Source organism: Salmo salar, chromosome ssa02, assembly GCF_905237065.1.
Source record: "Salmo salar chromosome ssa02, Ssal_v3.1, whole genome shotgun sequence".
NCBI lineage: Eukaryota > Metazoa > Chordata > Actinopteri > Salmoniformes > Salmonidae > Salmo > Salmo salar.
Window position 1 is genome coordinate 65331298 of NC_059443.1, and position 24864 is coordinate 65356161.

The following is a 24864-nucleotide window of genomic DNA, read 5'->3' on the forward strand; positions in this document are numbered from 1 at the left end:
CTACTTAGAAGCAAAAGGGTTTCTCCTATGGGTTAAAAACTATAATCACACTTTTATCAGCCAGTCAGTCAGTCATTCAGCCAACCAGCCAGCCAGCCAGCCAGTCAGTAAGTCAGTCATTCAGCTAACCAGCCAGTCAGTCAGTCATTCAGCCAACCAGCCAAGTCAGTCAGTCATTCAGCTAACCAGCCAGTCAGTCATTCAGCCAACCAGCCAGCCAGCCAGCCAGCCAGCCAGCCAGCCAGTCAGTGATTCAGCCAACCAACCAGTCAGCCAACCAGTCATTCAACTAGACAGTCAGCCAGCCAATCAGTCATTCAGCCAACCAGTCAGCTAATCAGGCAGTCACTCAGTCAATCAGCCAACCAGCCAGCCAGCCAGCCAGCCAGCCCCTCCTTTCCTATGCTCCATAGAATAGATACAGTGGTTTTGGCTGGACCAATCGGCTGCTTAAACAGCAGGGGTTGATGCTGGGAGAGAGAGAGAGGCACAGAGAGGGAGGCTGCACACAAATCTCTCACACACACACACACGGTCGTTCCTTCTGAGACCAAACACACACACTCGCTCACACACAGACACACACTCTGGATCTCTTTCACTCATATAGTTTTATTATACACTTTTGATTTGGATTTTGCATGTACATTTTGAATTGGTTTTCTTTTTTGCATGTTTTCATACAATTAGTACAATACACACATTTGCCAATATGTGCCTTGTTCCAGTTGTCATGCTGTTGGCTTTTCTGGGTAAGTACGTCAATGGTTTTTTAAGTACTTTTGCAATACTTAAGCCTGGTTGGTTTGCAGTTCTTTTGTATACGAAGTGCTGTTTACTTGGTTACTGTAGAGGGTATGGGAAAATGTCACATAACATTTACACCTTGAACTCCACTTGCTTAGATAATAATTGATTGTTAACTATTACTATTAACTATCCCTAAAAAGAGGTTATGATCAATACAGTTTCTTTCTAAATACTTTGTTTTATTCAATCAATCAAACCAATCTATCAAACTAATCTATCAAACTAATCTATCAAGTATCAAACTAATATATCAAGTATCAAACTAATGTATCAAACTAATCAATCAAACTAATCTATCAAACTAATCTATCAAGTATCAAACTAATGTATCAAATTTGATGGCAAAAATCACAGTGATGTTCCAATGGAGTTGTCTTCTGCATGGTTGACTTCACAGGTTCAGAACACACCTGTGGTGTATATTCACATATTACTCTATGTTAGAACTTTTTCACCCGTAGATACATACACTCCTCCCATAGCAGCTATGAATGTCATTTGATACTGTAGCATTTCTCAGGGCTACCCAGGCTAATTGATAGAATTACATGCGCTGAGAGACAATGTCTGCTTCCCAAATAGCACCCTATTCCCTACATAGTGCACTACTTTTGATTAAAGCCCTATAGTTTCAGACAATGTTATTGGCCCACTGGGTAGCAAGGGTTATAGCCATTTCATTCATCCTTAATACATGGGCTCACGCAGCAGTCTTTGGCTCCAGTAGCCTATTCTCTATGGCTGAGTTGAGCTCTTGTATGCAATCCATTCATGTGTTACATGAGACCAGTGTAATTTCAATGTGTGTCACTAGCTTAGATGAGGTGAGCAGTATACTCCTGGTAAGGGGGCATATCGGTTAAGTGAGAGGTGGAGAGAGGTGGAGTCCAATAGCCCACATTCATAGGTGCTTTGTTTACTTCCTCCAGATATCCTAATATTGATGTTTACTGCATACCTTACATTCATAACAGTCCTGAGTCATAGGCTATCATTCGGCTAGAATATGAAGGCATATTAACTGGTAGGCGTATCTGTTTTATAGGCTACTACATGCATGTTGATTACTTAATATTACTAATTCGCTGCAGCTATCTGTCATCATCTCATGTTAAATATACTTGCTATTGAAATGACAGTGATGATGAAATGTACTAGTTATTAACATTCAGTGGTGTAAAGTACTTAAGTAAAACTACTTTAAAGTACTACTTAAGTAGTTGTTTTGGGTATCTGTACTTTATTTTACAATTTATATTTTTGACAACTTTTACTTTTACTTCACTACATTCTTAAAGACAATGATGTACTTTTTACTCCATACATTTTCCCTGACACCCAAAAGTACTGTTGATTACATTTTGAATGCTTAGCAGGACAGGAAAATTGTCTAATTCACACACTCATCCCTACTGCCTCTGATCTGGTGGACTCACTAAACACACATGCTTTGTTTGTAAATGATTTCTGAGTGTTGAATTGTGGCTATCCGTAAAAAAACAAACAAGAAAATGGTGTCGCCTGGTTTGGTTAATATAAGGAATTTGAAATGATTTATACTTTTGATACTTAAGTATATTTTAGCAATTACATGTACTTTTGATACTTAAGTATATTTAGAACCAAATACTTTTAGATGTTTACTCAAGTAGGATTTTACTGGGTGACTTTTACTTGAGTCATTTTCTATTAAGGTATCTTTCCTTTTACTCAAGTATGACATTTGGGTACTTGTTCCACCACTATTGACATTGCAGTGATGATGAAATATACTAGCTATTGACATTACAGTGATGATGAAATATACTAGCTATTGACATTACTGTGATGATTAAACATACTAGCTATTGACATTACAGTAATGATGAAAATATACTAGCTATTGACATTACAGTGATGATGAACTATACTAGCTATTGACATTACAGTGATGATGAACTATACTAGATATTGACATTACAGTGATGAGGAAGTTACTGTAATAATGGGGAAACTCTTTCTACATGCCTTGGAACATATGTTAGTTTAACCACTGCTACTGTATAGTCGTCAATACTTAAGCTTGAAGAAATATAATAAACCACTTTAAGATTATCCTAAAAGGCCTAGTGAAGTCAAAAACATGAATCCTGCGTTTTATATATACTGCTCAAAAAAAGGGAACACTTAAACAACACATCCTAGATCTGAATGAAAGAAATAATCTTATTAAATACTTTTTTCTTTACATAGTTGAATGTGCTGACAACAAAATCACACAAAAATAATCAATGGAAATCCATTTTATCAACCCATGGAGGTCTGGATTTGGAGTCACACTCAAAATTAAAGTGGAAAACCACACTACAGGCTGATCCAACTTTGATGTAATGTCCTTAAAACAAGTCAGAATGAGGCTCAGTAGTGTGTGTGGCCTCCACGTGCCTGTATGACCTCCCTACAACGCTTGGGCATGCTCCTGATGAGGTGGAGGATGGTCTCCTGAGGGATCTCCTCCCGGACCTGGACTAAAGTATCCGCCAACTCCTGGACAGTCTGTGGTGCAACGTGGCGTTGGTGGATGGAGCGAGACATGATGTCCCAGATGTGCTCAATTGGATTCAGGTCTGGGGAACGGGCGAGCCAGTCCATAGCATCAATGCCTTCCTCTTGCAGGAACTGCTGACACACTCCAGCCACATGAGGTCTAGCATTGTCTCACATTAGGAGGAACCCAGGGCCAACCGCACCAGCATATGGTCTCACAAGGGGTCTGAGGATCTCATCTTGGTACCTAAGGGCAGTCAGGCTACCTCTGGCGAGCACATGGAGGGCTGTGCGGCCCCCCAAAGAAATGCCACCCCACACCATGACTGACCCACCGCCAAACCGGTCATGCTGGAGGATGTTGCAGGCAGCAGAACGTTCTCCACGGTGTCTCCAGACTCTGTCACGTCTGTCACGTGCTCAGTATGAACCTGCTTTCATCTGTGAAGAGCACAGGGCGCCAGTGGCGAATTTGCCAATCTTGGTGTTCTCTGGCAAATGCCAAACGTCCTGCACGGTGTTGGTCTGTAAGCACAACCCCCACCTGTGGACGTCGGGCCCTCATACCACCCTCATGGAGTCTGTTTCTGACCGTTTGAGCAGACACATGCACATTTGTGGCCTGCTGGAGGTCATTTTGCAGGGCTCTGGCAGTGCTTCTCCTGCTCCTCCTTGCACAAAGGCAGAGGTAGCGGTCCTGCTGCTGGGTTGTTGCCCTCCTACGGCCTCCTCCACGTCTCCTGATGTACTGGCCTGTCTCCTGGTAGCGCCTCCATGCTCTGGACACTACGCTGACAGACACAGCAAACCTTCTTGCCACAGCTTGCATTGATGTGCCATCCTGGATGAGCTGCAGTACCTGAGCCACTTGTGTGGGTTGTAGACTCCGTCTCATGCTACCACTAGAGTGAAAGCACCGCCAGCATTCAAAAGTGACCAAAACATCAGCCAGGAAGCATAGGAACTGAGAAGTGGTCTGTGGTCCCCACCTGCAGAACCACTCCTTTATTGGGGGTGTCTTGCTAATTGCCTATAATTTCCACCTGTTGTCTATTCCATTTGCACAACAGCATGTGACATTTATTGTCAATCAGTGTTGCTTCCTAAGTGGACAGTTTGATTTCACAGAAGTGTGATTGACTTGGAGTTACATTGTGTTGTTTAAGTGTTCCCTTTATTTTTTTGAGCAGTGTATATTTCCACACTATGGCCCCCATAGTGGTTGAAATAATACTGTGAAATTGTGAAGATTATAACAATGACCTTTTAGTGTAAGAGCTGTTTGAAAAGACCGTCAGAAATTTCAGCCTGTTTTGGTGGGATGGAGCTTTGGCCTGCCTGGTAATTAGTTAATAGACCAATAAGAAAGAGAGTTCCAAACGTCTCTGCCAATAACAGCTAGTTTTCAGTTTTCTTCTCCCAACTCAGACCACTCCAAGACAGTCCTAGCAAAATTCTTGCTTGAGAAATTGCCCTTTACCAAGAAGCTATTTTGGTTTATTTTCGACCATTTTAATTGAGAACGATCACAGTAAGGTACTTATTTGTTACCCAGAAATGATATTTAGATAAAAACGGCTGCATTGGACCTTTAAGAACTTCCTTGAGAAATGAGAAAGATCAATATCAATTACTAAACCTGTCAGTTATTACGTCCATAATGGCAAAGCATGTGAACACTCCAAAACAATTCAGATGTAACACAATAAGGACGTACTTCCTTGTGCACTTATTTACTTCCACGTTTGTCTGTCTGTATGTCTCTCTGTCTGTTCGGCTGTGTTTTTCAGGTTCCAGTTCCTGCAACCAGTTTCAGGCCAACCTAAACATGGGGGGAGTCACGGGATGGGTGCGGTTTGACTCCACTAATCAGACGGCGACCGTAAACGTCACTGGTACCGGAACCTGTGATTCGTCGCTCAACTTCTCCCTGAGTGTGTTCCCTGTGATGTTCGGCCATTTTGCTCAGCCTTGCCTTGAAGCCAACGTAGGAGCGAGCATCTTCACGTTCACCATTGATCCATTCTCATCCAACACCACTGTTAATATGTCCAGTCTATTTAAGCAGAGGTCAAATCTGGATGACCTTTCGTTGACCTTGGAGACGTGCAACGGCACCAAGGCTTGTACAGTCATAAGCGGTCAAACCACAGTTCAGACGTGGCAGGCCAGGTTCTTCAGCTCGGTCGCCGGTGACATTTACATCAGGCAGAACGTCAGACAGACCCACGCCAGGGTACTCACAAACTTGGCAACGATTGGTCAGGTCGGTGCTACGGCAACCAACATCACCATTTTGACATCGCAGAGTTCTGCTAGAGACTGTAAGGCTCTTCTGGATAGTCTGGAACCTTCATCTCTCATCCAGCTTGGGGAACTGAAAGTAGGCAGCCCTCTTACACCCGTCAAGTCTCGTTTGGACCTCGCTAGCTTCAGCTCCAACACCCGCTTCGCTCTCCTCAAACTGGGGTCTTCGAGTTATATGTGCACCGAGATCAGAACAATGGACAGGAAGGAGGTGAGCGCCCTGGTGAACATGAGAGAGGTCAAGGGTTACTTCCTCTTCAGGCAGGACTCGCCGTTCGAAGTCACAAAACTGAGAGTGAATCTGACCAATCTGGGGAGCCGGGTCGGACCCTATCACATCCACCACTTCCCCACACCTCCTATGAGGTCACCTCCGCAGACGACCTGCTCCAACGGCAACGTTGGAGGCCATTGGAACCCGTTCGGGATGGACACTAAAGATCCCACCTACCCCTCTGGACCTGGGTCGACCCATGACCGGTATGAAGTAGGGGACCTCAGCGCCAGGCATGGGTCACTAGAGGGTAAATCTGTGATGGATGCAGTTTTCACAGATTTCAACCTCCCTCTGTTCGGACAGAACAGCATCGTGGGTCGGTCTGTGGTAATCCACCGTCCGGATGGAACTAGGTTCCTGTGCGCCTACATAGGCTACCCAGGAGAGGTGCATGTAGCCAGGGCTACATTCCGTCACCCTGTGGTGGGTATGATCCAGTTCGTCCAACTCAAGAGCAACCCGTTGTCTGATGTCACAGTCTTCATGGATCTGTCCTATGGGAGACCCTCCGAGACCGCTACGCGTAACCACCACTGGCACATCCACATGTATCCTATCAGCTCGGAGACAGACGCGGACAAGGGGAGGTGTGGGACCACGGGGGACCACTGGAACCCCTTCAACGTGGACACAAGGGATTTGAGCTACGCCCTCCACTGCGGTCCCTCCAGCCCCTTTTCCTGTGAGGTGGGAGACCTCTCCAGAAAGCACAGCACCCTCGACCTGGGGACCCGAGTGGGTCGGGCGTCGGCCAAACACTTCTTCACGGATACCACTTCCTGGTTGTCACTTCCCGCCAGGTCGGGCTCCATGATTGGTCGATCGGTGGTGATTCACAGTGCGGAGGGCGCCGCCCCCAGGATAGCCTGTGCTAACCTCACTGAGGTCCGGATGCCCGCGGCGGTCTTGGGGCCCTGGCATGGACCAGGGGCCTCCAGGGGCCAGATCCGGTTCTCCCAGGCTTTCCCTCAGGGCCCAACCATGATGGACGTCTCCCTGGCTGGACTCAGCTCCAGGGCTGGGGGCTACCACGTCCACATGCTGCCTATCAGTGCCACAGGTACTATTTCATGTTCTTTATAATGGGAGCCAGATGTCCTTGAGTGTTGTGATAGTCCTCTAGTGTTCTGAGTGTTTGTTCAGCCTTTGTGTGTATATCTGTTAATTCATTTCAAAGTTGTAACTGTTTTGTAATATGAACAGATTACTTGATCAAATCTTCATTTTTTAAAACACAAAGTATCAATCCTTTTCCCTCATTTTGTGATAGAACATATTATTATTAATATTACAGGAGAGCCCTGCTCGGACAACAACGTCATGGACCACTTCAACCCCTTCTCCTGGAACGTGTCTGCTTCTCCTGCTCCGGGGTCAGGGACTGTGGATGAATATGAGACTGGGGACATCAGCGGGAAGTTCGGGATGCTGACGGATCAGAACCAGACACAGACTCGGTATTTGGACGGGAATATACCGATGACAGGGCCGAACAGTATAGTGGGGAGGTCATTGGTGGTTCACTACACTAACGGATCCAGGTGAGTGTGGGGATTTTGTTTGTGTGTGTGTGAGTGAGAGAGAGAGGGAGAGGGAGGGAGAGAGAGAGAGAGAGAGAGAGAGAGAGAGAGAGAGAGGGAGAGAGTCCTTTGTCATGGGTCTGTATAGCCACAGTTCCCTCCAGGAGTGCTATAAACAGCCAAACCAAAAATACACAAGGGGAAAGATTGTAACAAGTGGTGTGTGATTAATTCAAGACTGCTGTAGACTTGGTTCCTCTTTGGGTCACATTTGTGATACCTTGACATTCATGAATGAAACTTCTGACAAACTTTGAATGTTTTACATTACCATTCCGTTCCTCTTTAGCTCTGTCAGTTCACGCAGAATAATTTCTGACTCAAATCAAACACTTTACTCATGTAAAATGGAGATAGCTATATTCACTTTTATTTTTTTTAAATGTAACCTTTATTTCACTAGGCAAGTCAGTTATGAACAAATTCTTACTTTACAATGACAGCCTACCGGGGAACAGAGGGTTAACTGCCTTGTTCAGGGGAAGAACAACAGATTTTTACCTTGTCAGCTCAGGGATTCGATCCAGAAACCTTTTGGTTACTGGCCCAACACTCACACAGACATTTGAGTCATTTAGCAGATGCACTTATTCAGAGTGATTTACAGTAGTGTGTGCATATATTTTCATACAGTACTGATCCCCCGTGGGAATTGAACCCACAAACCTGGCATTGCAAGCACCATGCTCTACCAAATGAGCTACACTTGGCCATACAGGACACGGGACAGCTCACATTATTACCTTGAACAAAGCTTCTTTGGCACAACAAGAAGCCAAACACGTAAAGTAGGGCCTTTATAGGGTAGGATGTCTGGAATAACTGTATCCTCATCTCTTGTTGTGGTGTTGACTTATAAAGTGGGTATGTCTTCTGAATCGGCATAACAGTTTATAACACATCTGAATCATGTTTGCATCCCCTAAATGTTTCATTTTTGAGTCGTTCACAATAATTGTTTTCTTTAATGGGTTCATATTTTGTCTTTTTGTGTTTGTGAATTCCAGGATGCGGTGTGCTGACGTCTTAGCTGAGAATGCAACAGATGGACACTGGGTGTTTGCCAAGGCTGTCTTCAAAAGCACGGTGACAGGGACAGTCACACTGGTAAGACCTGGATCTCACCTTTGCTCTCTACAGTATTCAGATGGCACAAAAGTACTTCAGTGGTTTGAATCCGGTCTAATGCTATTTCAGAAAAAATCCAATGAAGCATTAATTGCCAAATATATACAACAACAAAAAAAGACTTCATTATTGCCTACAGGGGAAACCTATTTAGACTAATTCAGACCATGAGGAATACAACAACACGCATCTGCAGGGGTGAATGTTATCCCGTTTATGATACGTCCCAGGAGAGTAAGCTGGCGAATCCTTACAAAGCTGCCACAAAAACATGACACTGTATTTTCTGCTGCGCCAGACAGTGAATTCATTAGGGCTGTGGCAGAGTCCTGTGTGTGACGGTAGGGCGTGTGTCTGGATCTGTGTGTGTATATCTGTGAGTGTTTGTGTTTGTCTATGTGTGTCTATGGCTGTGTTTACACAGGCAGCCCATTTCTGATGTTTTTCTTTTCATTAATTGGTCTTTTGAACAATCAAATTGATCATAAGACCAATTTGTGGAAAAATATCAGAATTGGGCTCCCTGTGTAAACACAGCCATGTAGTATTGGCCTGTAGAGTCAGCCCCCAGCCCCCGGCAACCCCCAGGCAGACCCCGGCAACCCCCAGCAGCCCCCAGTCTAAAGCACTCAGGAGAACAGCTGTATTTGTCAGGCTCCTATACAGACCTGTGTCCTCCACAGTGTATCTCCATTAATGTTTAGGATGCTTAGAGAACCCGTCAAATATCCTTTCAAATATTATGGTCTATCAGATGCAGGATTTGCGTGCTCTTTACAGACAGTTTAGAACACCTGGTATGAGCGTCTCATAAAGCAAGTGCTAATATAGCTTTGCTGATAGGACAGCAGGTGTTCATGTTCCCAGTGACGTAAAATTTCATAACCTTAAAACACCTGGTTAAATTACATTGACTCAGTAACTAGTCTAACAGTATCCTCTACTGTCTTCAGTCCCATTGACTCAGTAACTAGTCTAACAGTATCCTCTACTGTCTTCAGTCCCATTGACTCAGTAACTAGTCTAACAGTATCCTCTACTGTCTTCAGTCCCATTGACTCAGTAACTAGTCTAACAGTATCCTCTACTGTCTTCAGTCCCATTGACTCAGTAAGTAGTCTAACAGTATCCTCTACTGTCTTCAGTCCCATTGACTCAGTAACTAGTCTAACAGTATCCTCTACTGTCTTCAGTCCCATTGACTCAGTAACTAGTCTAACAGTATCCTCTACTGTCTTCAGTCCCATTGACTCAGTAACTAGTCTAACAGTATCCTCTACTGTCTTCAGTCCCATTGACTCAGTAACTAGTCTAACAGTACCTCTATTGTCTTCAGTCCCAGCAGACTTTTCTGGATGGCAGCTACAGTGACATCACTCTGGAGGTGGACGTGCGGTCATCACAGGTGCTAGACGTAAGCATGCATGGACCTCTCGGATGTGTTCAATCTCTTTTAATAGAAACAAAAAAAACTGTCACATTCTCATGGTTATCTAATTTCTAACCTTATCACAGGTAGGTTCCATTGAAAAAGGGAGCCTGGAAAAATAGACTATTTTTGTGGAAACAAATAACTTATGTCACATAGTGGCTGTTATCAAGCCTACAGTGCAATCTCGGCATCCAGAAATCAAAGTCAATCAATCAAATGTATTTATAAAGCCGTTGTCACAAAGTGCTTTTACAGAAATCCAGCCTAAAACTCCAAAGAGCAAGCAATGAAGACGTAGAAACACAATGCAGATGTACAACCACAATGCAGACGTAGAAGCACAATACAGATGTAGAAGCATAATGCAGACGTAGAAGCACAATACAGATGTAGAAGCACAATGCAGATGTAGAACCACAATGCAGACGTAGAAACACAATACAGATGTAGAAGCACAATGCAGATGTAGAACCACAATGCAGACGTAGAAACACAATGCAGATGTAGAAGCACAATGCAGACGTAGAAACACAATGCAGACGTAGAACCACAATGCAGATGTAGAAGCACAATGCAGATGTAGAACCACAATGCAGACGTAGAAACACAATACAGATGTAGAAGCACAATGCAGATGTAGAACCACAATGCAGACGTAGAAACACAATGCAGACGTAGAAACACAATGCAGACGTAGAAACACAATGCAGATGTAGAAGCACAATGCAGACGTAGAAGCACAATGCAGACGTAGAAACACAATGCAGACGTAGAAACACAATGCAGATGTAGAAGCACAATGCAGATGTAGAAACACAATGCAGACGTAGAACCACAATGCAGATGTAGAACCACAATGCAGACGTAGAAACACAATACAGATGTAGAAGCACAATGCAGATGTAGAACCACAATGCAGACGTAGAAACACAATGCAGACGTAGAAACACAATGCAGACGTAGAAACACAATGCAGATGTAGAAGCACAATGCAGACGTAGAAGCACAATGCAGACGTAGAAGCACAATGCAGACGTAGAAACACAATGCAGATGTAGAAGCACAATGCAGATGTAGAAGCACAATGCAGACGTAGAAGCACAATGCAGATGTAGAAACACAATGCAGACGTAGAAACACAATGCAGATGTAGAAGCACAATGCAGACGTAGAAACACAATACACAAGTAGAAGCACAATGCAGACGTAGAAGCACAATGCAGATGTAGAAGCACAATGCAGATGTAGAAGCACAATGCAGATGTAGAAGCACAATGCAGATGTAGAAACACAATGCAGACGTAGAACCACAATGCAGATGTAGAAACACAATGCAGATGTAGAACCACAATGCAGACGTAGAAGCACAATGCAGATGTAGAAGCACAATGCAGATGTAGAAGCACAATGCAGACGTAGAAACACAATGCAGACGTAGAAACAATGTAAGAAACAAATCAGCTGCTCTGTAACATTTTAATGTCTACCGTATAATCTTACCACAGGTTCTATTAGAAAAGGGAAGCTGTATAAAAAGAATGGTAAAACATCAGAGAAAAAAATTAGGTTTTCCCCACTGTAACCAGGTAACAGAGGTTTCCTGGATCATCACTGGTAAAGGCTCTGAGGTGAACGACAACCAGTGTACCAGTGTTGGGGACACGTTTAACCCCTTCAACATGGAAGCTGGGGTGAGTTTATTCTCTCATTTTCACTTACAATACATCATGGCCATTCTTCATGAAGTGTCTAGGATAGATCAGCATTCCTACTCTGAGACACTTTATGAATAAGGGCCCAGTACCTAGCCATCATAGGAGAATTTCCCCCACTGTGTAGTCCACTGTGTAGTCCACTGTGTAGCGCTGATCTCTGCTTTATTTCAACTTTAAAGTTCCACTTGATTCACAAGTCTTATGGAATCCAACGGAACTGTGTTTGATATTCCATCGAATCTTTGTCTTTGACAATGTCACAGTTGTTGGGTTTTGAGTTTGCAAGAAAGGCATTTCACTGTACTTATGCATGTGACATTAAAACTTGCAACTACACCACAACCATATACTTCACATTGTTCTCATAACCAGAAGTGGAAGTGTTTGTTGGAATTGGTTTCAATAGAATTAGAATGAGTAGAACAGTCATGGAACCTCTGACCCAGCCTTATTGACTTGAATGGGGACGTCCCTTCTAGTAATTCTATTTCTATGGTTGGTTCCGTCCTCTGCTCTGTTCTGTTCTCTCTCAGAACTCCACTTGTTCCCGTGACAACACTCTGAGTTGTGAGGTGGGAGACCTGACGAACAGACAGGGGACAGTCAGCCTGACACACAGGCAGCTGTACACCGACACCAGCATACAACTGGCTGGGGACTACACAGGTAACACACAAGCACGTACGCACACACACAGAGACACACAGAGACACACGCACACAGCACTGTAAGCTGGACCAGACAGAATACAGACAGCTGTACTCAGATACCAGCATACAAATGTCAGGGGAGTACACAGGTAACAGACACACATTGTCTGTTCAGAAATCTAGACTCCTTTAGGATGCACATGAAACATAATATTAATATATTATCATTGCACACTCACCGAACTGCAATCCAAAATTGTTGCATCACATTGTTTCCTAAGAGAATCAAGTTTCATGAGAAAAATGTCAACCACCTTCACCATTAGGGGATATGTCATGTGTGAAACAACAAAGTAATTTAGGTGATAATATAAAAAGTATATTTCTGACTTTGGTGCTGTTGTTGATGTTGTTGTTGTAGTGGTCCACAGGTCCCTGGTCCTGAGGAGTGGCAGCGATGTCTTCGCGTGTGCCGTCATTCTTCCAGAATCCCCCTGGGCAGAGCAGACCTTCCCCAACGTCATGTCTTTCAGCAGGTGGGTGTGATTGGGTATTAAACCGCCTGTGAACTCAAGACTGTGTTAGCCCATCAAGCTAAGACCTACAGGTGTTAGTGTTGGGAGCCAATATGTGAGACTGATCGGGTATTAAACCGTGGAACTGGAGAGGGAATGAGGAAGTGAGTGTTAAATGTAATTAGACTACTTGTTTTTAATACTTGAGTACCTGGCACTTAAATTTATGGGGAATATTTCAACCATCAAGGAAACACCAGTATTATCTCGCTCTGTGGAAAGGGTTCTACATAGAACCCAAAAGGGTTCTAACTGGAACCCAAAAGGGTTCTACAAAGGGTTCTCCTATGGGGACAGCCGAAGAACCCATTTAGGTTCTAGATAGCACCTTTTTTTCAAAGAGTGTATTCTCACCACCTCCTCAGCCAGCCACCACACGTGCCACACCTGTATAAGATGATGGAGGGTTCATTGACAACAATGTGACACATCTCATTGATCATACCTTCATAAAGGGTTTGGCCCAGTGCCAATAGTCGAACCACGAAAACAATCCAACCATATCTCAAATGCTTTACATGATAATACACCATCACTAATCCTGAATTATGGGATTACAGTACATCATCATGAATTCATATACGCTGAGAGTACAAAACATTAGGAACACCTTCTCTTTCCATGACAGACAGGTGAATCCAGATGAAATCTACAGTATGATCCCTTATTGATGTCACTTGTTAAATCCACTTCAATCAGTGTAGATGAAGGGGAGGAGACAGTTAAAGAAGGATTTTTATGCCTTGAGACATTTGAGACATGGATTGTGTGTTTCATTCAGAGGATGAATGGGCAAGACAACATATTTAAGTGCCTTTGAACAGGGTATGATAGTAGGTGCCAGGCATATCATTTTGAGTCAAGAACTGCAACGCTGCTGGGTTTTTCACACTCAACAGTTTCTCGTGTGTATCAAGTATGGTCCACCACCCAAAGGACATCCAGCCAACTTGACACAACTGTGGGAAACAATGGAATCAACATTGGCCAGCATACTGTTCTTAATGTTTTGTAAACTCAATATCACAGAGATGGGTTGTCATGTGCCTTTTACTGAGGAGTGGCTTCCATCTGGCAACTCTACCGTAAAGGCCTGATTGGTAGAGTGCTGCAGAGATGGTTGTCCTTCTGGAAGGTTCTCCCATCTCCACAGACGAACTCTGGAGCTCTGTCAGAGTGACCATCGGTTTCTTGGTTACCTCCCTGACCAATGCCCTTCTCCCCCAATTGCTCAGTTTGGTCAGGCGGCCAGCTCTAGGAAGAGTCTTGGTGGTTCCAAACTTCTTCCATTTAAGAATGATGGAGGCGACTGTGTTCTTGGGGACCTTCGATGCTGCAGAAAATGTTTGGTACCGTTCCTCAGATCTGTGCCTCAACACAATCCTGTCTCAGAGCTCTACGGACAATTCCTTCGAGCTCATGGCTTGGTTTTTGCTCTGACATACACTGTCAACTTTGGGACCTTATATAGATAGGACTGTGCCTTTACAAATCATGTCCAGTCAATTGGATTAACCACAGGTGGACTCCAATCAAGTTGTAGAAACATCTCAAGGATGATAAATGGAAACAGGATGCACCTGAGCTCAATTTTGAGTTTCATGGCAAAGGGTCTGAATACTTATGTAAATAAGGTATTTCAGTTTTCAATTTTTAATAAATTAGCAAACATTTCTAAAAACCTGTTTTCACTTTGTCATTATGGGGTATTGTGTGTAGATTGATGAGGAAATATATATTTTAATCAATTTTAGAATAAGACTGTAACATAACAAAATGTGAAAGAAGTCAAGGGGTCTGAATACTTTCTGAATACACTTTATATATCGCAGGATGTTGGTTGCACCTTAATTGGGGAGAACGGGATTGTGATAATGACTGGAGCGGAATCAGTGGAATGGTACCATATACATTAAACACATGGTTTCCAGGTGTTTGATGCCATTCCATTTGCTCTGTTCCGGCTATGCAGCCTCTGTGTATATATATATATATATATACATATATATATATATATATCCTGAGGGATCTCCTCCTAGACCTGGACTAAAGCATCCGCCAACTCCTGGACAGTCTGTGGTGCAACGTGGCGTTGGTGGATGGAGCGAGACATGATGTCCCAGATGTGCTCAATTGGATTCAGGTCTGGGGAACGGGCGGGCCAGTCCATAGCATCACTGCCTTCCTCTTGCAGGAACTGCTGACACACTCCAGCCACATGAGGTCTAGCATTGTCTTGCATTAGGAGGAACCCAGGGCCAACCGCACCAGCATATGGTCTCTCACAAGGGGTCTGAGGATCTCATCTCGGTACCTAATGGCAGTCAGGCTACCTCTGGCGAGCACATGGAGGGCTGTGCGGCCCCCCAAAGAAATGCCACCCCACACCATGACTGACCCACCGCCAAACCGGTCATGCTGGAGGATGTTGCAGGCAGCAGAACGTTCTCCACGGCGTCTCCAGACTCTGTCACGTCTGTCACGTGCTCAGTGTGAACCTGCTTTCATCTGTGAAGAGCACAGGGCGCCAGTGGTGAATTTGTCAATCTTGGTGTTCTCTGGCAAATGCCAAACGTCCTGCACGGTGTTGGGCTCTAAGCACAACCCCCACCTGTGGACGTCGGGCCCTCATACCACCCTCATGGACAGGGGCGAAAATCTGATATCAACTTTGGAGGGGACAACTACATGAAATTTTCTCAAGAGCAATTCCTGAGGGGGACACCAAAAGTAGTGCTGTAACACATAGCCTACATTGTAATATGGTAAATGTATATTGAGGAACCAAAGAAATAAGGTGTTTGCCGTACTCCTAACTACCGGTACCCAAAACTACACAACTAATCACAACAGCAATACCATTGCCTTTAACAAATCTTAGTTCAGTCACCAGTTTAAGTTGAGAGTGGGGGTATCCATGGCATTTTACAATTATGTTCCTATTTTACAAGTAAAAAAAATGGAGAACCTTTCATGATGTTGCCAAACAAAGACTCAACAAACTTACCTGAGACTCCCTGTCTCTGCCAGTCTGTCCCTGCATATCTGTCCCCAACTCTGCTGTCTGTGTGCCATCTGTTGCCTGCTCTGCCTAATGACATCATTGTGAAACATTTCCATTAGAATTTCATTTCTTTCTTATGAACATTTTATCAACTAGTCTGAGATATTAGGCTACTAGGGTTCTTACTTTGCGTTTTGGTGTACTGAAAAATACTCTGATGTCCGTCTTTTATTTTTCTGCCATTTTTCTACCTGGCTGGCTGGCTGGCTACACACACACACAGTGTGTAGGTTATTTACAGTAGGAGATGGGCTTCTATCATCTTCTATCATTCTATTTGGGCTTCGATCTAAAAGGTAGCTAGCAAATGTGAAACGGATTAAAATGACAAGAGTTGACAGCTGTATGAGTTCACCATTTACACAACATATGCTGCAACCTTTTGTAATTTTAATAGTTTGTTTCATATTGTCTGGCTTCCAACAATAGCTGAATTTGCAAAGCTAGCGAGCACCAATTCAGTTTCAGTGGTGTTTGCTATAATCTTTGCTACCCGGGTTAAATAAAGGTGAAATAAAATAAATAAATAAAAGTTCCCTTGCGACAATTTAGCTTTTGCAACGAGACCATTAAATATACTTAAGACAATGGTAGAAGAGAGTGTAGTTCTGTTCAGTTTGGACTTGAGTTTATCGCTAACCTTATCACAGGGACTTTGAAGCACTAACTTACATCATCTGCATGCTGATCTTGGAATAAATTGACGATAGCAAAGATTCCATCTTTGACGACGCCACATAAATGGAATAGGTACTAGCTAGCTTAATAGTTCATGTTTGCGCGCTAGCTCTGCATATTCAGCTAGTGTGTGTGCGCGATTGACTGGATTAACCTTACGTCAGTTACGTTCATTGAGTGCCTTTCAGACAGTACATTTACATTTTAGTCATTTAGCAGACGCTCTTATCCAGAGTGACTTACAGTAGTGAATGCATACATTTCATACAATTTCATACATTTTTTTTTCTGTGCTGGCCCCCCGTGGGAATTGAACCCACAACCCTGGCGTTGCAAACACCATGCTCTACCAACTGAGCTACAGGGAAGGCCAGTAGACACGACCCCTCTGTTACCTTGCCAACTAAGGAACTGGCAGTGGATCAAACCATTGTGAGGCAAAGGGTGGGGGGGTTGCAATCTTTTGAAACTTAAAAACGTGCTATTAAGTGTCTATAATCAGCACAATTGCTTTCATTGCGTATTATTAATATTATTTAAATTACTTAGTTATGTTTCAGTGATATATTGGGGGGGACAAATCATATTTTTCCCAGGATGGGGGGGGTCGTGTCCCCCCCGTCCCCCCGGGATTTCCGCCCCTGCTCATGGAGTCTGTTTCTGACCGTTTGAGCAGACACATGCACATTTGTGGCCTGCTGGAGGTCATTTTCCAGGGCTCTGGCAGTGCTTCTCCTGCTCCTCCTTGCACAAAGGCGGAGGTAGCGGTCCTGCTGCTGGGATGTTGCCCTCCTATTTTCTCCTCCACGTCTCCTGATGTACTGGCCTGTCTCCTGGTAGCGCCTCCATGCTCTGGACACTACGCTGACAGACACAGCAAACCTTCTTGCCACAGCTCGCATTGATGTGCCATCCTGGATGAGCTGCACTACCTGAGCCACTTGTGTGGGTTGTAGACTCCGTCTAATGCTACCACTAGAGTGAAAGCACCGCCAGCATTCAAAAGTGACCAAAACATCAGCCAGGAAGCATAGGAACTGAGAAGTGGTCTGTGGTCCCCACCTGCAGAACCACTCCTTTATTGGGGGGTGTCTTGCTAATTGCCTATAATTTCCACCTGTTGTCTATTCCATTTGCACAACAGCATGTGAAATGTATTGTCAATCAGTGTTGCTTCCTAAGTGGACAGTTTGATTTCACAGAAGTGTGATTGACTTGGAGTTACATTGTGTTGTTTAAGTGTTCCCTTTATTTTTTTGAGCAGTATATATATATGTATGTTGTCAAATTGTATATTTTCCAAACAAATTATAAAAACAATAATACAAATTGTCTATTGTTCATTTTTCTCTCCAGATATGACTTCCGCAATAGGGTGGCAGAGGTCCTAGAGGTGAACATGTCCAGGGTCACCATCCTTCCAGGGTCTCCTCTGGCCACAGTGGACGGACCATGCCAGAAAGTCAGCTTCCTTGTCTCAGGTACAGCCAATAATAGAGTGCTGTGTGTGTATGGGTACAGCACAGTGATTCACAATATTCTTTGATCAAAGAAGAAAAAATAAGAAACATTGTATGTCTCGGAATTACAGAGGCAGTGGGACTTAAGACACATTTAAAACAGTACATTGGTAATTCTTGTCTCTGCCCATGCTATTATCAGCTTCCTTATCTCAGGTACAGCTGATGACAAACAGTAGGTAGTATAATGTTTGTCTATGGTTCAGCGCAATAATGCCCAATATTCCTTTATCAAAATCTGCCTTTAAACATGTTCTCTTTGAAGTTCTATATTGTTCAAAAGTTATATTATTTCCAAATAAGACAGACAAATGTTCCAGCACAAACACTGATAATTGTGGCAAAGTCAAAACGTTACAGAATGAATTATTATCTGTGCCCATGATAATATACCAAGTCCCCTCTCCTGACCTAAAACTGAACAGGGAGTGACTTGTAAGGTGTAACAAGGAAGTGTGTGGGTTGTGCTGATGAATCAGATCAGCCTAAAACATCTGACAGTGCATGTGGGGGAATTGTTTTAACAATAATAATAAAGTGTATTGTCCTAGTGCAGTCAAAAAGTGATATTCCTGTGTTTTACAATATATATTTTTCCTCACCATGAGGTTCAAATAAAATTATGATAATGCTCTTTTAATGTAAGAGCTGTTTGAAAAGACAGCCTGAAATGTTTGCCTGTTTTAGTGGGATGGCGCTTTAGCCTGCCTGGTGACATCACCAGGTGGTAAATTAGTTAATAGACCAATAATAAAGAGAGTTCCAAATCTCTCTGCCAATAACAGCTAATTTTCAGTTTTCCCCACCCCACTCAAACCACTCCCGTACAGTCCTAACAAAATTCTAGCTTGAGAAATTGCTCTTTCCTAAGAAGCTATTTTTGTTTATTTTTGACCATTTTAAATCACAGCAAGGTGCTTAATTGTTACCCCGAAATGATTTAATATTGAGATAAAACGGCTGCATTGGAGCTTTAAGCACTTGTGAGGGAAATCCCATAGAGCTTATAGTCTATGAGCTTACAGCGACTTCAGAAAAACAATCAAGTATCTTCCTCAGTGAGTCATTGAAAGTAGTGAGAAGTTAGTCACCCATAATCAGAAGTGGTTTCAGGACAGGTTCACTGCAGAGGTGTTGAAGAGATGACAGTAATTCAAGTAAGAATGACAGCTACTGCACATTGTTGTCACTCATTTTAAGGTAAACATCAGTTCAAGTCAAATACTAACAGTGACAATACAGCGTAGGTCTATCAACAGTCTAACGTTATATTGGAAAGGTCAAATCAAATCAAATGTTATTGGTCACATACATATGGTTAGCAGATGTTATTGCGAGTGTAGCGAAATGCTTGTGCTTCTAGTTCCGACAGTGCAGCAATATCTAACAAGTAATCTTAACATTCCACAACAACTACCTAAGTAAAGGAATGGAATATATAAATATAAATATATGGATGAGCAATGACCGAGCGGCATAGGCAAGATGCATATAGATGGTATAAAATACAGTATATACACATATGAGATGAGTAATGCAAGATATGAAAACATTATTAAAGTGGCATTATTAAAGTGACTAGTGATCCATTTATTAAAGTGGCCAATGATTTCAAGTCTGTACGTAGGCAGCAGCCTTTCTGAGTTAGTGATGGCTGTTTAACAGTCTGATGGTCTTGAGATAGAAGCTATTTTTCAGTCTCTCGGTCCCAACTTTGATGCACCTGTACTGACCTCGCCTTCTGGATGGTAGCGGGGTGAACAGGCAGTGGCTCAGGTGGTTGTTGTCCTTGATGATCTATTTGGCCTTCCTGTGACATTGGCTGCTGTAGGTGTCCTGGAGGGCATGTAGTTTGCCCCTGGAGATGCGTTGTGCAGACCGCACCACCCTCTGGAGAGCCCTGCGGTGGTTGTGGGCGTTGCAGTTGCCGTACCAGGCAGTGATACAGCCCGACACGATGCTCTCAATTGTGCATCTGTAAAAGTTTGTGAGGGATTTAGGTGACAAGCCAAATTTCTTCAGCCTCCTGAAGTCCAAGATCATCTCGTTTGTTTTGTTGACGTTGGGTGAGAGGTTGTTTTCCTGACACCACACTCCGAGCGCCGGCACCTCCTCCCTATAGGCTGTCTCGTCGTTGTTGGTAATCAAGCCTACTACTGTTGTGCCGTCTGCAAACTTGATGATTGAGTTGGAGGCGTGCATGGCCACGCAGTCACGGGTGAACAGGGAGTACAGGAGGGGGCTGAGCATGCACCCTTGTGGGGCCCCAATGTTGAGGATTAGCGAAGTGGAGATGTTTGCGTCCTTCACCACCTGGGAGTGGCCCGTCAGGAAGTCCAGCAGCCAATTGCACAGGGCGGGGTTGAGACCCAGGGCCTCAAGCTTAATGATGAGCTTGGAGGGTACTATGATGTTGAATGCTGAGCTGTAGTCAATGAACAGCATTCTTACAGAGGTATTCCTCTTGTCCAGATGGGATAGGGCAGTGTGCAGTGGGATGTCGATTACATCGTCTGTGGACCTATTGGGGCGATACGCAAATTGAAGTGGGTCTAGGGTGACAGGTAAGGTGGAGGTGATATGATCCTTGACTAGTCTCTCAAAGCACTTCTTGACAGAAGTGAGTACTACGGAGCGATAGTCATTTAGTTCAGTTACCTTGCCTTCTTGGGTACAGGTACAATGGTGGCCATCTTGAAGCATGTGGGGATTGCAGACTGGGATAGGGAGAGATTGAATATGTCCGTAAACACATCAGCCAGCTGGTCTGCGCATGCTCTGAGGACGTGGCTAGGGATGCCGGCTGGGCCGGCAGCCTTGTGAGGGTTAACACAAAGGAGAGCCCACAGTCCTTGGTAGCGGGCCGCGTCTGTGGCACCGTATTATCCTCAAAGCGGGCAAAGAAGGTGTTTAGGTATGTTTGTGTGTGTGTGTTACGAATCCCTTTGGCCCTGCAGTCCCAGGGGTGATGGAAACGAGACCCGTAACATAACTCATGCAAATTATAATAGTGATAAAGAAACAGTGAGAACAAAAACCACAGACAACTGAAATGTACCGTCAAACACAACAGGTTTATTTTTAAACACACGGTAATGGGGGTGTGAGAAAAGGGGCTGAGCTGGACCCAAGCAAAGAAACAATAATCCAAAACACCCCTAAACTAGACTAGCCTACTTCAAGAACAGCTAGCTAACTGACCAAAAATACAGTGGGTGGTCCGCCCAGTTCTAACTAGGATATTTAGACAAGGGTTATCTACGGGTAGTGTATGCCCATGGGCGACTTGTCTTGGTACCCCCTTTTCCCACCAACAAACAAACAGTCAACACTTTAACAAAAAAAAGTGACATGTAGTTGCAAAAACAAAAGAGATCAATGAGAGAGAGAGAGAGAGAGAGAGAGAGGAGAGGTTGAGCACAAAGATTGATCTGGGGAGAAAACAACTAAACCAAGGGAAAGGGGCTGTGATTGGGTGAGGGAAGAGGAGCAGGTGTCTTCTGTTTGGGCACTGATTGATGACTGATTGGGGGAATGATGATTGCCACCTGTGAGGGGAGAAGGAGAGAGAAAAGAAACATACACAGGATACTTGTATCCGTAACAGTGTGTGTGTGTGTGTGTGCATTTATATTTGCCAATCTATGTTGGAATCTAGTTTCTTGGAGGCCATGACACACTACATTAGTCAAAAGCATTCACCTGGAGTGTAAACCTATTATTTACATCGGAAACGTTATAATTATGTTGTCTGAGTAATTGAACATTACACCTCTTATATAGTTGTCTTTGTCATTAAAATGTCACAACTAACAGTCAGGTAGAGAGGGAACGGAGGTGCTGAAACACGAGCTGTGGGTGCTGGTGGGTGGAGGAATACCTTTTTGAAGAATGAGGAGGTAGGCTGCTCACAGACAGTTTGCAGGACACAGATTAAGCCTTGTATGATGGAGAAAAACAACACCTCATGCTACAGAGCAATTACCAGGGTTTTTGTGTGTCGTTTTCAATGAACTACCAAATCGTGGGACTCTGTGTAGATGCTATGCTAGATGTTGATTCTTCCCTCCATAAAGCTTTGTTGTTTTCTTAGCCCTTGTACCCCACTCTGAGAGATACTCAGAGATAGTTGCATTCCAAAGGCACCCTATTCCCTACATAGTCCACTACTTTTAACAAAACCCTAATGGCCCTGGTCAAAAGTAGTGCACTAAATAGCTAGCTGCTTAGGCCTCTGTGTCTGTCCAGACAATGAATAATTCTGCCCATTCAAAAGCCTTACAAAACCTAGAAAAACTGCTGGGTAACCTGATGCTGGAGTTAAGTGTCTGGCTGTTCTCTATAGTGCACTACTTTTGACCAAAGCCCTATGTACCCTGGTCAAAAGTAGTGCACTAAGTTGGGAATAGGGTGCCCTTTGGGATGCACCCGGTGTCCCCCTCCAAGTTGTCTGTCCCAGTCGGACAGAGGGGAGCAGTGTATGGAGAAGTGGTACCACAGTATAGCACAGACAGGATGGCCTTTATGACATCAGAAGAACACATCAGTGGGACGTTCTCAGTCTAGGACTGCCTCATGAAGACATTCAGAGTTGTGAATGCTAAACTTTTTTTCCTCATTTAAACACATCGTTTTATCCTTGATCTGGGTACTCAGACTAGGCTGTAGATTTATTTATTGAACCTTTCTTTTATCAGGGAGTCATACTGAGACAATAAATTACAGAAAATACACACAGGAAAATATAAATACAAAATGCAAGCATAAAGAAAAACACGGTAATAAAAAACAAAGACATTCATCAGTAATAAGGTCCTCAATCCGCTTTCTGAACGGCCCTAGAGGCACCAGAACATCACATTTAACAACATTTTGAAGATTGTTCCACAAATAAGGTGCAAGAAAACTAAAGCTGATTTACCTAACTCTGTAGAGCAAAGGAATTTACAGAGTTAGTCATCCCTGAAACCGGGTGTGGTAACTAGTATGACTGAAGTTTAGTAATGATGTTAGGAACAGTGGAACTTTTTGTAAAAGGGCTTCATAAATGAAAACATAGCAATGTATCAACCTACGTGACATCAAAGAGGGCCAACCAACTTTCTGGTAGGGAATGCGTGATATAGCATCCAAGATTTCACAGACTCCAAAACAATCTTTACACAATATTCTGAGTTTAGGGAAGCCTGATGAAGACATTACAGGGGAGAATAAAGTGGCAATAACATTGTAATAATACTATGGCAACTCACAATGCTACATACTACTGTGACGTTTAATAACCAATACCCTGTTGACTTACAGGGGAGGTGAGTACGGACAAGATGAACTCTATCAAAGACAGTGAGAAGATGGGCATCTTCAAGCAGACAGAAGGTTGCTCAAGTAAGTACACCACTGACCCACACACACACACACACCCATCCACCCACACACACACCCAATACAGTAGGTGTGATAGTGTATAACTGAACAGAAACATACAAATAAACCTTACTGTGTAGACGTATTCATGTAATACAATCTTTCATCTCAATTTTCATTTAAACAGGAAGTTCTGGACAACTGCTGGAGCCTGGGAGATATCTGGTGATGTTGACGATAGCTGCAGCCTACTTCCTACACTCTCTGATCCAGCAGTAGTTTATACTGTAGATCTAGGTTTCCATCCCAAATGGCACCCTATTCCCCATATAGTGCACTACTTCTGACCAGAGACTTTTTTACATTTTTTATTTCACCTTTTTTTAACCAGGTAGGCCAATTGAGAACAAGTTCTCATTTACAACTGCGACCTGGCCAAGATAAAGCAAAGCAGTGCGACACAAACAACAACACAGAGTTACACATGGAATAAACAAACATACACTCAATAACACAATAGAAAGAATCTATATACAGTGTGTGCAAATTAGGTAAGATTAGGGAGGTAAGGCAATAAATAGGCCGTAGTGGCGAAGTAATTACAATTTAGCAATTAAACACTGGAGTGATAGATGTGCAGAAAATTCATGTGCAAGTAGAGATACTAGGGTGCAAAGGAGCAAAAAAACAAAAAAACAATATGGGGATGAGGTAGTTGGATGGGCTATGTACAGGTGCAATGATCTGTGAGCTGCTCTGACAGCTGATGCTTAAAGTTAGTGAGGGAGATATGAGTCTCCAGCTTCAGTGATTTTTGTAATTCGTTCCAGTCATTGGCAGCAGAGAACTGGAAGGAAAGGCAGCCAAAGGAGGAATTGACTTTGGGGGTGACCAGTGAAATATACCTGCTGGAGCACGTGCTATGGGTGGGTGCTGCTATGGTGACCAGTGAGCTGAGATAAGGCGGGGCTTTACCTAGCAAAGACTTGGGTTTTGGTCAAAAGTAGTGCACTATATAGGGAATAGGGTGCCATTTTGACATAGCCATAACCCTCACTTTGAATCAACACTGGAACTGTCAAATATTCCTATTTTCTAAACTGCAATGAAGTCTATATTTTGATGATCTTTTTGTCATTGATCTGAATGGTGTGGGTTTGAATTTGCTCTTGAAGCAAGCATTTTTTTGTTTATTCGTTTTTTATCCTAGATATAAAAAAATTATATACTTTAGATGC

General features: G+C 43.4%; 1 protein-coding gene across 1 annotated transcript; it reads left to right on the forward strand.

The window, feature by feature from the left end:
- Positions 1–490: 490 nt before the first annotated feature.
- LOC106590356 (uncharacterized) lies at positions 491–23984 on the forward strand. Its single transcript, XM_014181298.2, has 11 exons — positions 491–752; positions 5127–6980; positions 7215–7461; positions 8508–8607; positions 9965–10042; positions 11647–11751; positions 12309–12441; positions 12847–12961; positions 18099–18223; positions 23567–23647; positions 23814–23984. The coding sequence occupies exons 1-11, from the start codon at positions 713–715 to the stop codon at positions 23903–23905; spliced, it is 2970 nt and encodes a 989-aa protein (XP_014036773.2). The 5' UTR covers positions 491–712; the 3' UTR covers positions 23906–23984.
- The last annotated feature ends 880 nt before the right edge of the window (positions 23985–24864 follow it).

Excerpts from the sequence above, each read along its gene's own strand:
- LOC106590356 (XM_014181298.2), top strand. The coding sequence starts at position 713 with ATGTGCCTTGTTCCAGTTGTCATGCTGTTGGCTTTTCTGG. Across the intron at positions 12,962-18,098 it reads AACGTCATGTCTTTCAGCAG|ATATGACTTCCGCAATAGGG; the intron begins GTGGGTGTGATT and ends TTTTCTCTCCAG. Across the intron at positions 23,648-23,813 it reads GCAGACAGAAGGTTGCTCAA|GAAGTTCTGGACAACTGCTG; the intron begins GTAAGTACACCA and ends TCATTTAAACAG.